Source organism: Lactuca saligna, chromosome 1, assembly GCF_052625555.1.
Source record: "Lactuca saligna cultivar CGN05327 chromosome 1, ASM5262555v1, whole genome shotgun sequence".
Lineage (NCBI taxonomy): Eukaryota > Viridiplantae > Streptophyta > Magnoliopsida > Asterales > Asteraceae > Lactuca > Lactuca saligna.
Window position 1 is genome coordinate 45,452,403 of NC_136417.1, and position 15,512 is coordinate 45,467,914.

Here is a 15,512-nt window from a genome sequence, read left to right on the forward strand (position 1 = left end):
TTAGTTTAATCTCAACACTCATAATCCTAATCGAAGGCTTCTCACACCGTTAATCCTAATCAAAGATTGTTTTGACTTTATAATTCTATTCGAAGGATTTTTATAATTGATAATTAAAACTTCTAGGCAAGTTAAGTTTTTTGTTCTTCTTCACTTTGTGATATATTAAGAATGTATTTTTTGTTTTTTAATTTTTCTTTTTTTATTTATTGTTTTTGACTTTAATCACATTGAATGTATATGAATGATTGTTTTTTTTATATCTATATAACTAGTTTATAACCCGTGATAACCACGGTTATAAAATTAATTAAATTTTCGTATTAAAAAATCAAAAATATTAATCAATTATTTTAAATAAATTATTAATTAAAAGATATTCTTTTTTAGTTATATAAAATTATAATCGTTGATTTAAATAAATACATGGAGTTATATTATTTTATCATTTATATTAATTTTATTTTATTTTTTAATCTAATGTTATTAATTTAATATAATTAAAAGGATAAATTCTAAAATTTGAAATTTAAAATGAAGAATCAATTATTAATTTAATAAAATTAGAGTGGGAAATTTAAAATTTGAAATTTGAAATGAATAATTAATAGGTTGACAAGTGGCATGATAAATGATATATACAACATTAATGAGGGGTTCTAATTGTATGATACTTGTCAATATGAGATTAAAGTTATTCTTTTATTAGAATAGGGAGATATGTAATATAAATGTTTAGTTATTTTATTTTATAGTTTTTTATTTTATCGCATTGAACGTGCATCAATGTTTGACTTTATTTTAATGTTAAAATATATGAAGTTATTAATATCAATTTTTTAATGTTCTATACTTTTTATTAAATGTTTTTTTATTTTGAATGTGATTATGTGTTATTTCACTTTGAGTATCAAAGATACACATTTTATTATATTACTATAAGTTAGGTTACAAACATTGGTGCCGAGGACCTTTTGTATTTTCTTTTCATTTTTTATGCCACTATACTTTTGTCATTTATATTATTTTGAACATTATGGTTAACCAATATTAACCATTAACCAAAACCGTTAACCAACAAAAATCATTAACCATAACCAATATTAACCATACATAATGGTTACCAAAATACATTAACTAATCATAATGGTTATAGCTCGATTTTGATCGATAACTGAACGAAACAGTCTCATACACATCCCTAGTTACCTTATGTACATTTTCTGTTTTCTTAGTTACCTGGTTTTAACATATATGAATTTCATTGCAATAATTGATCCTTAGTGCTATATTTTAACGTTTCTATAGTTACATTCTTTAACTGTTTAAATCCATTCTCTTTTTAGTTTGATCTTTTTTTTACAATTGTTTTCTGTTTAAAATCAACACAATTACTCAATTGCTTTCTATTTTTTATTTTGCTTGATTATTATCAGTTTCGTATGTTTTCTTATTTACATGGTACGCATTGTCTTTTTTCTTAGTTACCTAGTATTAACTTAATATGTTTTCTTAGTTACCTGGTATGCATTGTTTGTTTTCTTAGTTACCTGTATTAATTTAATGCATTTTGTTTGATGTGCTCTTGTAGTGAGACTCACGATCAAATTCAACAACTTGTGCAACCAAGTTCAGAAGCTACCGGAACAACTAATGTTGCATCTGTGGTTGATGGTGATCAGGATCGGCCCTAGAAGGTGGGCAAGCTGAGCGACCGCCCCAAGCCTCGCCAAATCTCGGGGTCCCAAATAAGGATTAATATTATATATATAGTTTTAAAATGATAAATACTATACGCATCCCAAAAATATATAACCAAAGGTGCTTGTAGTTTATTTGTTTTGAAGCGTAGGAATGGTTGTGGTTGTTGATCCGTGTTCGAATCTCACTGCTCTTATATTTTACTAAATGTTGAGGCCACTCTAAACAACGTGGAGCCACTGGGGAAGAAATCACCCACATCAAAAATTGTTATTGTTGAAATTCTCTGTATATAAACATATTCTTTTTTTTTTCTCAAAAGTGCACTCTACAAATATATCCTTTCAAAACTTTCATTTCCACAACAAAATTTCCTATTATGTTATACAAATTCAAATGGAAAGATAAAAAATAATGAAGGGAATATTATTAGTTCATGTTGATAGCTTCCGAAAGGAGATTAAATTCTAATTCAATAACAAAACATTATTTTTTTGTGAACCTTTGCTCGTGGTTGATTTAATCAATTAGATTATGCTAGGTTTATGTTTTCTTCTATAAGGTGATTTTTACGAGATTTTTTTATTTTATTTTGTTTTATCGTATTAACTTTATCTTTTATACGACTAGTATTTAATACAACACACGATACAACGGAGAACTCATTTGCAAAGTGGACTACAATTTATAAAAATAAAGTTTCTGTCCAAACAATTATGTATGAAGGAGTAAATAATAATTAAGAAATTATATTAATAAAAACGAAAACTATAAAAACAAAGTTTGTAAGGGATCAAAGACAATTTTAAAATATTGTATTAAATTTTTAAATTTAACAAAAATTTCCGAAGTACGGCAGTGAAGTGCCTCAAATTTTATTTTGCTCCGAGCCTCAAATTGTCTTGGACCGGCACTGATGGTGATGAATACCCAACAGGGTCGGTCCAGACGGTGGGCGACCGTCCATGGCCCACGACTCTAAGGGTCCAAAATTTATGGGCTATGTAGTTTATATATGTAAAAAAATTATTACTTAAATCATTTTTAGGGTTTAAAGTTGGTTGAAACTCAAATTAATTCAAAAGGTAAATAATTTATTTTGTTTGTTATTTCTAATTTAACACGTCTATATTGAAGAGAAATTAATATTTTTTTGAATCTTTATTATATTTGTCTTTAAAGAACCTTCTTTTTTCTTTTTACCCCGGGCCTTATATATGTTTAGACCGGTCCTAATATCAAAAACTTTTTTTGTGATTAGAGTGAAGTTCTTATTTTAGTTTTTGTATTTTGTTGTCTTTAAGAATGAAATGTGAATCATTGAACTTTTTATTTATTGTGATTATTGTTTATGTTTTTTGAATTTCATATTTATAAAAATGAATTTCATTTACTAAACAGGTATCCTACGGGTTCCCCGAATCCAATAAGGATCTTTTTACTCGACTCCGTCGGGGATTAAACGGGGCGGAGGCGGGGATGGATGTGGTAATCAGAGGGCGGGGACGGGGATCACAATCTCCACCAATATCCGCCCTCATTTGCATCCCTACTCTTAAGGTACCAACTATTTCAGAAAAATCGGGTTTGGAGCAGGATTCGCAAAGATCCGAAACTTCAGGGACCCATATTGTAAAATTGGTTTAAAACTCCCCCATGCGACGATGAGGGAGAGAAAGACGGAATTGGGAAAAAGAGAGCTAGGAAGAAAGGTGTGTCTTGGTATCGACCAAGCACGTAGCTTTTTGCAGAGTTGTCTTTATCGCTGTTTAAAAATAATTAACTTTTGATTTTTTTTTTTATTTTGAAAAACGTCAACCCTTTGAACGTGGCTTACAGTATCAACACAAACTCAGCCCACTCGTGCAATTCTTTTATTCGTGATTTTCACACCAAAAAAGCGCGTCTGGCATTGACAAATGAGGACTACAGTCTGTAGTTTAGGGTAAACAATTCAAAGAGGTCAACATCATATCAGAAAATCTTCTTCGATTCTTTATTCCATTAAGAATAAAAAAAGAAAGCGCAAAAATGTCTGCTTGTTTTTGGGTATTCACAACCCTCTACTTATACACATCAAACGCTTCTCCGATCACCGGTATTTCCAGTTCAAAAACCATCGAGAGCCTCGCTACAAATCAACAACTCTATGATGGAGAAACCTTAGTTTCTCCAGATCAGCGATTTGAATTAGGTTTTTTCTGCCCTTCAAATCCATGCAAAGATGTAAAATTCTTGGGAATTTGGTACAAAAACATAGCACCGACTACTGTTGTTTGGGTAGCCAATCGGAAAAGGCCAATTCGAAGAACATCTTCAGGTGTACATTTGATGCTAGACGATTATGGGGTTTTTGTTATTCAAGATGGTAGTAAGCGAGTCATCTGGAGGAGCCCTCCCAAGAATTACTCTCCATCTGTGGGTCGAAAACCAGTTTTGCAGCTTCTGCAATCTGGAAATCTTGTGGTTAGAGATTGTGATATTAATCTATCATGCGGTGGATACATCTGGGAAAGCTTTAATCATCCAAGTGATACATTATTACCAGGAATGGAGCTCAGTCTGGATTATGGATCTAGGCTTCGATATCGCGCAATCACTTCATGGAGAAAGAAAGACGATCCATCTGATGGCGATTTTAAGTTTGGGTTCGACAGATCTGTTCAAGCTCCCCAATTGGTGCTCACGAAAGAGAATGGCGTTCGACTCTCAAGATGGGGTCCATGGGATGGCCAAAAGTTCAGTGGTATGAACTCGTTAATGGATAATCCAATTTTGTCACCCACATTGAGGTTTGATGACGACCAAGTTTCTTTGAAATTCGAGGCATTAAACCAATCGATCTTATTGAGGTTGGTGTTAAGTCCACTAGGGAGTCTGCAGTTCTTGTGGTGGAAGAGTAAAAACGAAGGTTGGATAACAATTCTGACTCTAAATAAAGATAACTGTGATCGAATTGGATCATGTGGACCTTATGGTATATGTTATAGTGATGATCCAAGTTGTAGATGCTTGGAAGAAGGATTCATGGCAATTTCGTCAGTGGATTGGTGTGGATTTGAGTGCTCAAGTGGATGCAAGAGAAAAAATGATCTGAATTGCACTGCAGGAGATGGGTTTCTGAAGTATGAACAAATGAAGCTGCCTGATAATTCATCTGTTTGGGGTGCTTTAAGCATCAATGAATGTGAAAATAAGTGTGCAAAGGAATGCAGTTGTATGGGATACACTAGCTTGAACATGTATGGAAATGGGAGTATTATTTGTGTGGTTTGGCTTAATGATCTTATTGATCTGCGAACAGTTCATGGAGGTGGAAATGATATTTACATACGCATGTCACACATCGAGCTAGGTATCCATCTGTTAACTAATTTGTTTTGATTTTCGTTTCCTTTTATTTATGTAATTATAGTTACTTTAACTCTTGAGGATCCCTATAAGGTTTAGACTATTGAAAATACTCTGAAACTTTTTTTTCTTGCTTGAACTGTTTTTGAAGTGCTGTTTCATTATGGAGTTATTTGCTTGGCTCTCAAGTTAAGTTAGTTGTCTATTAAGAATATTTTCGGTTATTTAAGTTTCATTAAGACTATTTGTAAGGTCATATATAAAGCATTAGATCTCATATTTTTATTCATTCCTTCTTGTCCTTTCAGTTTTGCATAATCCTCATCATTCTTGAACTCATCATAATGGTAAACACAATGTGCAGTAGAACTACATGATCTTCTTCAGTTCATTACCTTTTTAGACCTCAAAATGTAAAACAAAATTTGTGTTTTAATGACATTAATTTACTACACTGTTTTGATCTGATCATAATCTATAATCTACTTGTTGGATTTTCTTTGAAATCTTTTCATACTCAGATTCCATCATCCACAAGACGAAGAGGAAGAAAGTAATATGGGTTGCCTCTATTGTTCTCGTGTCAACAATTATTACTTGTGCACTTCTACTTATTATCATAGCTCGATATTTTACTATGCTAAAAAGGTCAAAGACAAGAGGTAGTAATGCCCTTTTTATCTTTCACATATCGTGTATATATATGCCTGCAGCTTTTTTGCCATAACTTTTGTATTCTCTAAATTTGCCACACTATATTCAGCATTGGAACAGGAACAAAGTCCATTGACAGAATTTGGAGGATCTCAAGAGGAAGATTCAGATTGTCGTGTCTTTGAATTGGATGAAATTGCCACTGCAACTAATAACTTTTGTACCTCTAATGAGATTGGCTCAGGAGGTTTTGGTAGGGTCTATAAGGTAAATTTCTTTGATGAAAGCCATATTTCCTGAAAAAATATATAGATATGATCAAATCAAATGATTTATTTTCAGGGTGAATTACCAAGAGGAGAAAAAGTAGCTGTGAAGAGACTAGCCGAGAGTTCTTGGCAAGGAATTCGGGAATTCAAGAATGAAGTTACTTTAATAGCAAAGCTCCAACATCGGAATCTTGTGAAGCTCTTGGGATATTGCATTGAAGGAAATGAAAGAATACTAGTATATGAATACCTGTCAAACCACAGCTTAGATCATATCATTTTTGGTAAATTAATATCATAGAATTTCATGTTTTATCGTATATACGTACGTACTCTTTTAGTTTTGTTATAATTTATGCTTGGAAATGTGTAGATCAATTCAAGAAAAGACTCCTGATGTGGGACAATCGTTTCAAGATTATCAAGGGAGTAGCAAAAGGACTTTTATATCTCCATGATGATTCTAGGCTAAGAGTAATTCACCGTGATCTAAAAGCAAGTAATATTCTTCTTGATAGTGAAATGAACCCCAAGATTTCTGACTTTGGATTGGCAAGAATTCTTGCAAGTGAGAAAGGGGAAACGACAAACCGAGTAATTGGAACACAGTAAGTATATATGTGCAACAGATTTCTAGATAAAAAAAACACAACTTCATGTGTATTGGATATAAACTATTTGCTTTCTTATGTGCACACATGCAGTGGTTATATGTCTCCAGAATACATAATGAATGGCCATTTTTCTACCAAGTCTGATGTTTACAGCTTTGGTGTTTTGGCTTTGGAGATAATAAGTGGGAAAAAGAATTGGGGATTTCAGCATCCTGACCATAACTTGAACCTGTTAGGTCATGTAAGAAATGAAATCTATGATTCATCATGCTGTGTAGCTATATAGTTTTGCATTCTGATTAGTAGAAATTATACAAGATTAATATATGTGTGTGTGTGTGTGTGTTGCAGGCATGGAAGTTGTGGACTGAAGGAAGGTCCTCAGAACTGATGGAACCTGTATTAGGTGACTCAATCATTCAGGAGGATGAGATTGTAAAGTGTATACATATTGGTTTGTTGTGTGTCCAAAAACAGCCTGAAGATCGGCTTACAATGTCTGAAGTGGTCAACATACTACAAGGTGAACATTGTATTAATGTGCGCCAACCAGATGAACCTGGTTTTTTTGCAGGAAGGTCTATGATGGGATTAGGGTTTTCTACAACTGCAGAAAGAAATCTTGAAAGTGTAAATGAGGTAACGATGACAACTATAAGTGGAAGATAGTTGAGTTCTGAAGAACAAAATGTATGTATATCCTTTTAGATGAGTGGGATACATGGATACATATATGTAGAGAGTAGATACTTTGCAGATCTATAAAAGCATGCATACAGCGATCGATATATGCATTCCTGAGTTTAAAAAACTGGAATGGAATGCAGATATCGATCATCTTCACTTGTTGTTTATCATGTATACAAATGTTGACAGCTTTTCAGTTTGTGCATGTTATTGAAAGTAATCTGAAAAAATCAGCTTTGTTACATTAGCGCATATCTCCTTTCTCAGCTAAGGACTGAACAAGAGATTTTGAAAATAGGTAATAGTTCCCCTTTCATTGCACCTTGTTGTTGCACAAGGCTTTTCCTATCATTAGGCTGTTAATGTGATTCTTCATTGATTTTATGTTATTAGCAATATGAAGGAAATATCTTTAAGTTTCCATCTACTATTTAACAAGTGTAATTGTGCGATTTCAAATCTGGAACGAACATCAATTACATGTAGCTACATTTGTGATCCAATTGCATGGTTTAGAGGAGAACTCATGTTTGAGATTTGCAACTTCATCATCAGGACTTCTGTATGCCGAGCTAGCCTCATATCCATATTGCTTTCATCAATGCCTTAGTGTCGCATTTGGGTGCTTACGGGTTTTATAAACCAAAATAAGGCTTATACAATATTAATTATGTCAATATTTACACCATTAACGATAGCCATTGATCGTATTTTTCTCCATTCAATTGCATTGTAACATCATCATTAATTGTTATAAAACATAAGATTGTTTTAGATGGGACTAGCCAATGGCAAGCTAAAAAGGATTACATTAGAGAGAATTAAGCCAATTGGGATAAGGCATCAAACTTGCCGGTCACAACTATACTTTTTAGATCTATCTGAAATCCAAGTAAATAATAGAATCACAATTTTTTCAAACAAAGTATTGTTTGGCGACTTTTTCTCCTTGAAAACAACATTACAATAGCTTCATATAGCCCCAAAAGTGTTGAGCACCACTACATCCATACATCTTGAACTCCTGCATCTGAACCGTTTAAGAGAAGGGATGTCCATATACGAAGGATTCTGAATATTACGCCTTAGCCTAAAGCGAGATGGCAATATGACATGGAGTGTGGATAAGGGATCCCCTATTTCAATTGTGTTGTCACATGATAGGGCAACGAGACAAGTGAAGACCAATGCCTCATTGATGACCCGCATAGGGAGATGATTAACAGCAATCCGGCAAGACAAGACATATATTTATATAGGAACAAGGTTGTCCTATCAGACCTCGTTAAGTATCGAAAATATCAAGTCTTACACTACTAGAAAATATCAAGACATATTTATATAGTTATCAAAAATATCAAGTCTTACGCTACTAGAAAATATCAAGACATATATTTATATGCTACTAGAAAATATCAAGACATTAACAGTAATCTGGCAAGACAAGACATATATTTATATAGGAGCAAGTTTGTCCCGTTAGACCTTATTAATTATCGAAAATATCAAGACATATATTTATATAATGAGAAACCTCAAGCACTAAAAAAAAAAGACGGCCATTTTTGTCGGTGATCCGAGTCGTTACTAAAGGATTTCCGACAAAATTACTTCCATAAGAAAAAGGGTTGTGGGAAATCATTTACAACAGATTTCCGATGGAATATTTTGTTTTTTAGAAAATGGGGTTTGGCTAACTTTTACCATTTTTGACGGATTACCAATACATTGGGGTTTGTCCAACTTTGAGCATCATTGACCAGCTTTCACCATTTCTGATGGATTTACGACAGAATGGGGTTTGATCAGCTATGACCTGGTTTGACCATTTTGATGGATCACCGACGGAATGTTATGGTCACCACGTATTATGGTGTTTCTAGACGTTATGTTTCATTACTTTCGAAAGGTGATTTATGATGAATTTCTAAGTTCTATGTATACCTCTATGGTGTTATATTACGAAAGTATTTTCAAATATTTTCGAGGGTTTGATCGTGGGAATGGTTGGTCGCGCTCAACTAATGCCCTTAAAGAGTCAACCTCAGGTAATGTCAAGATACTTTCCAAAGCCTTACGCTTGTAGTGTGACATGGACTTAGTTTGCATGATGTTAGAAAGAAACATGTTTTTGGACATTTTAGAAGACTTTGCCTTGTATGATTATACTTTACCGATGTTTCATGATATTCAGTTGTTACGTCCTCGCATTTTTAAACAATTATGTTTTGTTAAACTTTTGGGACCGAATATTCCGCAACTATAACTTTTAAGTTGATTGTTTGGACTTCGTAAACTTTTATGGTTTATATTTGATTTTGTTAAAAATAAAATTGTACTCATTTTAAAAGAGCCCACAAGAGGGTTGTCCTCAATTGATATCAGAGCAATGGTTTAAGTGAACTAGGTGTTATTTAGGACAGTTCATAGACTTAAACTATAGTTGTTGGGGCAATTAGGGATCTATGAGTTCATCTTCTATATATTTAGTAATTGACATTATTTTAATCCTTTTTTTTTTTTTTTTTGCAAACCATAGAGACCAAATTTGCAATTTACTCCTCATTCTATATAGAGAAAACTACAAAAATGATCTTTGTAGATTGTTGTTTTTTCGATGGAGTCCAAAATTTTGAACTTCGAAATATTTTTTGTAATTAATATAATGTATATATCGACATGTGTATATTTAACGCTTTAATAATTCAACTAAGAGGGTATTTACAATCCAAAATCTACGCAAAAGTTTAAATAAACCATACAAGTTTAAATAATTCAACATGCTAACTCTATGCTTCCTTTTCATTTACGAGTACAAAAATAATACGTTGGGCTTGGAAAGCCTAGTAAGCAATACCGAAATCTAGCTATGGAATATAATTCGGTAATAACAATAATCCAACTCCCAAGTCAAGACAAATGGATAGATATAATGTTTAAATATTTAAGTGATGCAACCGAATGTAAATTAAGTTTAGAGAGCTTTTATTTGTTGTAGACTTGTAGTACATGTGGTTATACTTATATAGTAGGATCTGAGGTGCATGCAAAACTTGGTATGGGACATAAAACTGACGGCTGAAGTTGTATAGTATTAGACTAGACAATATTAATATTAAATGGTAGTAATGTGTAATATTATGTAATACCTTTTCTACCCCTGTATTCTATTCTAGATACACAATAATACAAAATTACCAAGTTGAACTTGGTATCAGAGCTAGTATACCCTAACCCTAGTCGTCGCCATCCAATCCTCTTCCATCTGCTTAATCGATTTCAAAACGATGACAACTCTTGTCGCTTTCACCCAAGTCGAGAAAACAATCCACAACACACACAAGTTCGGATTCAAACTCTCCTCCACAAATTATGGGTACTGGAAAACAACGCTCTAACCCTTCCTTATCATTAACAACTTGTTCAACTATATCAATGGTACGATTCCATGTCCACCTACTATCTCTTTGGCTGCATCCTCTTTTGACAAAGATAAAGAACAGATCACTACAACACAAGCTAAACCGGAGTACACAATTTGGGTACAGAATGATGCTCACATCAGAATGTTACTCTTATCCACGATCTCTGAAAATGCCTTCCAACATGTCTAGGGAATCACATCTCGTGACTTATGGTTGGCCTTGGAACGTGTCTATGCCTCACACACGTCATCAAGGGAATATACCTTGAAAACTCAGTTATTAAAGCTCCAAATGAAACCTGGTGAATCCACTTCTACCTATCTTACTAGGGCTTAAGAAACATAGGCGAACCAAAAAAACGAAAAAGATGTTGTCATGCTTCTTCTATCTGGCCTCCGTGAAGAATAAAATGGGTTTAAGTCTACGATTCGTGCTCGCCAAACTCCTATTGCCTTTTTTGATCTTCATGCTTTATTATTAGATCATGACTACATGATTTCAAAAACATCTACTGAAGTCTCTCATGTACAAGCCTTTAATACCACAACTGCCATTCGAAAATCAAATACCACAACATGTTCTTCATAATCATCTCCAGATGCGGTTCAAGCAATACAAAAACTTGCTGCCAAATTAGGCTTTCAACTACACCCTTTCAGCTTACAACAACCTCAATCAAACTTCACAAATCCATCACAGAATAATTGTGATCTCCCTCAAAACAACCGATCTGGAAACATGGGACGTGGCAACTACACCAACCAGAATTAAGGTAACCGAAATCAGTTTAGTTGGGCATCTAACCAAAATATTGTATGGAACGTGTAACAGGTGTAGTATAGGTCATGTACCATCCCAATGTCCAAACCGAGATCCCAATACTTTCCGATCTCGATAACCACCATCCGTCAACTATTAGGGATGAGTATCGGAACCGGGTACTCGCTTTTGGAACCAGAACCGCCTCGGAACTGCCGGTTCTGCAACTGGAACTGCCTAAGCTGTTTCAGTTCCGCTTCCTAAAGTTATGGAACCGCCTTAAGTGGTTCCGATTCTAATTCTCATTTTTTCAGAACCGCTACCCGCTGGATACCCACCGAAACCGGTTTAGTGTTTCATATAAATATGTGTGTTACTTAGACCAGTTTAGAATATATTGGTCTGATTTTGTCCCTCTTTGGTCTGAATTGATTTGATTTGGATCGAACTAAGTTGCAGTTTTATCGACAAAAGTTAACAAAGTTGATTTAACCGGGTCACCCATTTCCCGGAACCGAAACCACTGGTTCCGGGACTGGTTCCAGAAATTTAAGAACCGCTTAGAGCGGTTCCGGTTCCGGTTCTAACTTTCTAGGAACCGCCGGTTCCAGTTCTGGTTCTCGCCAAATGAGGCGGGTACCCGCCTCTGCTCATCCCTACCAACTATGATGATTATCATTCACAAGCTTCAAATATTTGGCTTCGGGATACATGATCCGGTCACCATGTCGCCTCCAATTTCTCCAACCTTGACCACTCTGAAACCTACTATGGTGAGGATAATTTTCATGTTGGTAATGGTAAGGGTTTACCCATATTGCATGTTGGTTCTTCTCGTTTTTCCTCACCCAATAAAACGTTTGACGTCAAAAAAACTCTTCATGTTCCTATTATAACTCAAAACCTTCTTTCAATTCAGCAATTTTGTTTTGACAATAATGTTTATTTTGAATTTCACTCTACTTTATTTACTGTGAAGGACACGTCTACCCACAAAATCCTCCACACGGGTCCAAATAATGGAGGTATCTACTCATTCAATTTTCCTAGCATTCAACATAAAGTGTCTTTTTCTGCGATTCGTGCTTCCCCAACTATTTGGCATCATCTCTTGGGTCACCCTCATCCACAATTTTGAAATCTATGTGTTCTAAGTATAGTTGACCTTTGACAAACAGTTGTTCTAGTATTTTGTGTGATTCTTGTCTTATTGGAAAATCTTAAAAACTTCACTTATCTCATTCCAATGTTAAAAGTACTTGTATTTTAGATCTTGTGTTTTGTGATGTATGGGGCCCCACCCTAGTTACCTCTGTTGATGGTCATCGGTATTGTTTATTGTGCGTTGATCACTTTACCAAATTCATGTGGATCTTTCTACTCAAACGCAAATATGATGTATTTGATACATTTAAGCAATTTCTTCTCACTGTTGAATGCCAATTTAACACCAAGCTCAAATCAGTTCAAACAGAATGTTGGCCGGGGGGGATGAATTTCATAACCATTCCTCCATCTTTTCCACCATCGGCATTATCCATCACTTTTCTTGCCCACATACAAGTGAATAAAATGACCTTGACGAATGTCTTCATCGTAATGTCATTGAAACCGGCCTTACCTTACTTGCCAAATCCAATGTTCCACCAACGTTTTGGCACTTTGTTTTCGATATTGCCACCTATCTCATTAATCGAATGCCTTCTCGTACAAACTCAAATACCTCACCCTTTGAGCTTGTGTTTCATCATCCTCCTGACTACACATTTATGCATGTATTTAGGTGCCAATGTTATGGCTATTTATGTCCATACAACAAACACAAGATGGACTTTCGCTCTACATCATGTGTGTTTCTTGGTTATAGCACCTCCCATCATGGTTATCAGTGTTATGACCTACAAACCGAACAACTATGCATCGTTTGTCATGTATGCTTCAACGAACATTCATTTCCATTTACTAAAACTGCCATTTCTCCAGATACTTCTCTTTTCACACAGAACCATATTATTCATCATATCCCACTCCACTTCCTCTTAGTCCTAACCTTGAACATCCTTCCATTGTTGTTTCCACCAACCTAATCACACTTTCTCTATCTTTGTTCCTACCACATACCTATGTTCAGCGATCACAAGACCATGTCGTAACTTCTGCCTTTGACTGTTACACTCAAACAGAACCACCTCCTTCTTCCGCTATTCCTCAACCATCAACCGAATCCTCACCACCTTCCGACCTCCCCGACATCGTAAAAACACCCACAAACAACCAACCCAACTCCACAACGACCTTCATTACCACAACTCGTACATGTCCTTCCCATATCAAACAAAACCCTAAACCTAATACCAAATACGCCTCTTCCTTTCATACTCAGCCTTCCACCTCTGAAAATGAACCAACATCATTTACTATTGCTAACAACATCCTCAATGGTGTCAAGCCATGGTTGATGAGTACTCTGCACTCTTACGGAATAACATATGGTCTTTAGTTCCACGTGTTCCTGATACTAATGTGGTTGATTGTAAGTGGGTTTACAAGGTTAAACGTGATCAAACAGGGTCTGTCACACGCTACAAAGCTCGTTTGGTGTTAAAGGGTTTTCGACAACAACCTGAGTTTGATTATCATGAAACATTTAGTCCAGTTGTAAAGTCTACGACCATTCGTCTTGTTGTTTCCTTAGCAGTTGCACAAAATTGGTCTCTGCGGCAACTTAATGTTCAAAATGCTTTTCTCCATGGTGATTTAAAGGAGACTGTCTACTTACAACAACCACAAGGGTTTGTTGACCCCAAGAAACCGGATCATGTGTGTCTTCTGCACAAGTCTCTTTATGGTTTAAAACAAGCACCAATGGTGTGGTTTCAACGACTGTCTATGGTTTTACAACGCCTTGATTTTCTTGGCTTCAAAACCGACCCATCACTCTTTATCTATACTAAAACGACACTCTTCTTTATATGCTTGTCTATGTGGATAACATTATTTTGACAAGAAATAACCCGGAGGCTATTACTCAAGTTGTTCACAGTCTTGGTTATTCGTTTGCTATTCATGATATGGGCAGATTGTCTTATTTTCTGGGAATCGAGATTATTCCATGAGACAAGGATATTGTGTTGTCACGACAAAAATACATTATGGAGTTACTTGAGCGTGCACACCTTTACAACGCAAATCCTATGCCTACTCCTATAGCAACCGATGCCAACCTTGCTCTCGGTGACAGTCCTCCCCTCAAAGATCTGGTTCAGGTTCAATATAGACAGATTGTAGGCGCTCTTCAGTATGTTACTCCATCTCGATTTGACATTGCCTACGTTGTGAACAAAGTATGTCAATTTAGGCATTCACCAACAGTTAATCATTGGTCTATTGTCAAGAGAATCGTGCGTTATCTCAAGGGTACTTCTTTCTATGGTCTTCTAATCCATCACAACTCTGAGACTTCTCTTTATGCTTACAGTGACTCAGTGTTTACCAATCTTAGCGCATTTTCCAATGTTGATTGGGCTTATTGCCCTGATGACCGTCGATCCATATGGGGGTATGCTATATACATCGGATCTAATCTTATTTCTTGGTCGGCACGAAAACAAAAGAGTGTATCTCGGTCTTCAACGGAATTTAAATACAAAGCATTGGCAGATATTGTTGCTAAACTCACATGGTTACCAACTCTGTTACATGAACTTCGAGTACCAATGAAGAAAGTCCCGACACTATGGTGTGACAATCTAGGAGCGACATATCTCTCATCAAATCCGGTGTTTCATGCCAGAACAAAGCATGCTGAAGTAGATTTTCACTTTGTTCGTGAAAAGGTGGCTCAATGAAGTTTATCGATAGAGTTTATCTCTACAGACGATCAGATTGTAAATGTGTTCACAAAGCCTTTATCCTCTCAAAGATTTTTAGACTTAAGAAACAAGCTAAAGGTCGCTTCCCTGCCTTAGCTTGCAGGAGAATATTAAACTAGACAATAATAATATTTGATGGTAGTAATGTGTAATATTATGTAATATATATTCTACCCTTGC

General features: G+C 35.1%; 1 protein-coding gene across 1 annotated transcript; it reads left to right on the forward strand.

The window, feature by feature from the left end:
• The first annotated feature begins 3,732 nt into the window (after positions 1–3,732).
• LOC145005682 (G-type lectin S-receptor-like serine/threonine-protein kinase At4g27290) lies at positions 3,733–7,626 on the forward strand. Its single transcript, XM_078964801.1, has 7 exons — positions 3,733–5,056; positions 5,574–5,714; positions 5,816–5,973; positions 6,049–6,259; positions 6,349–6,583; positions 6,680–6,830; positions 6,941–7,626. Exons 1-7 carry the CDS (start codon positions 3,733–3,735, stop codon positions 7,256–7,258), a joined length of 2,538 nt encoding a protein of 845 aa, XP_078820927.1. The 3' UTR covers positions 7,259–7,626.
• Positions 7,627–15,512: the final 7,886 nt, after the last annotated feature.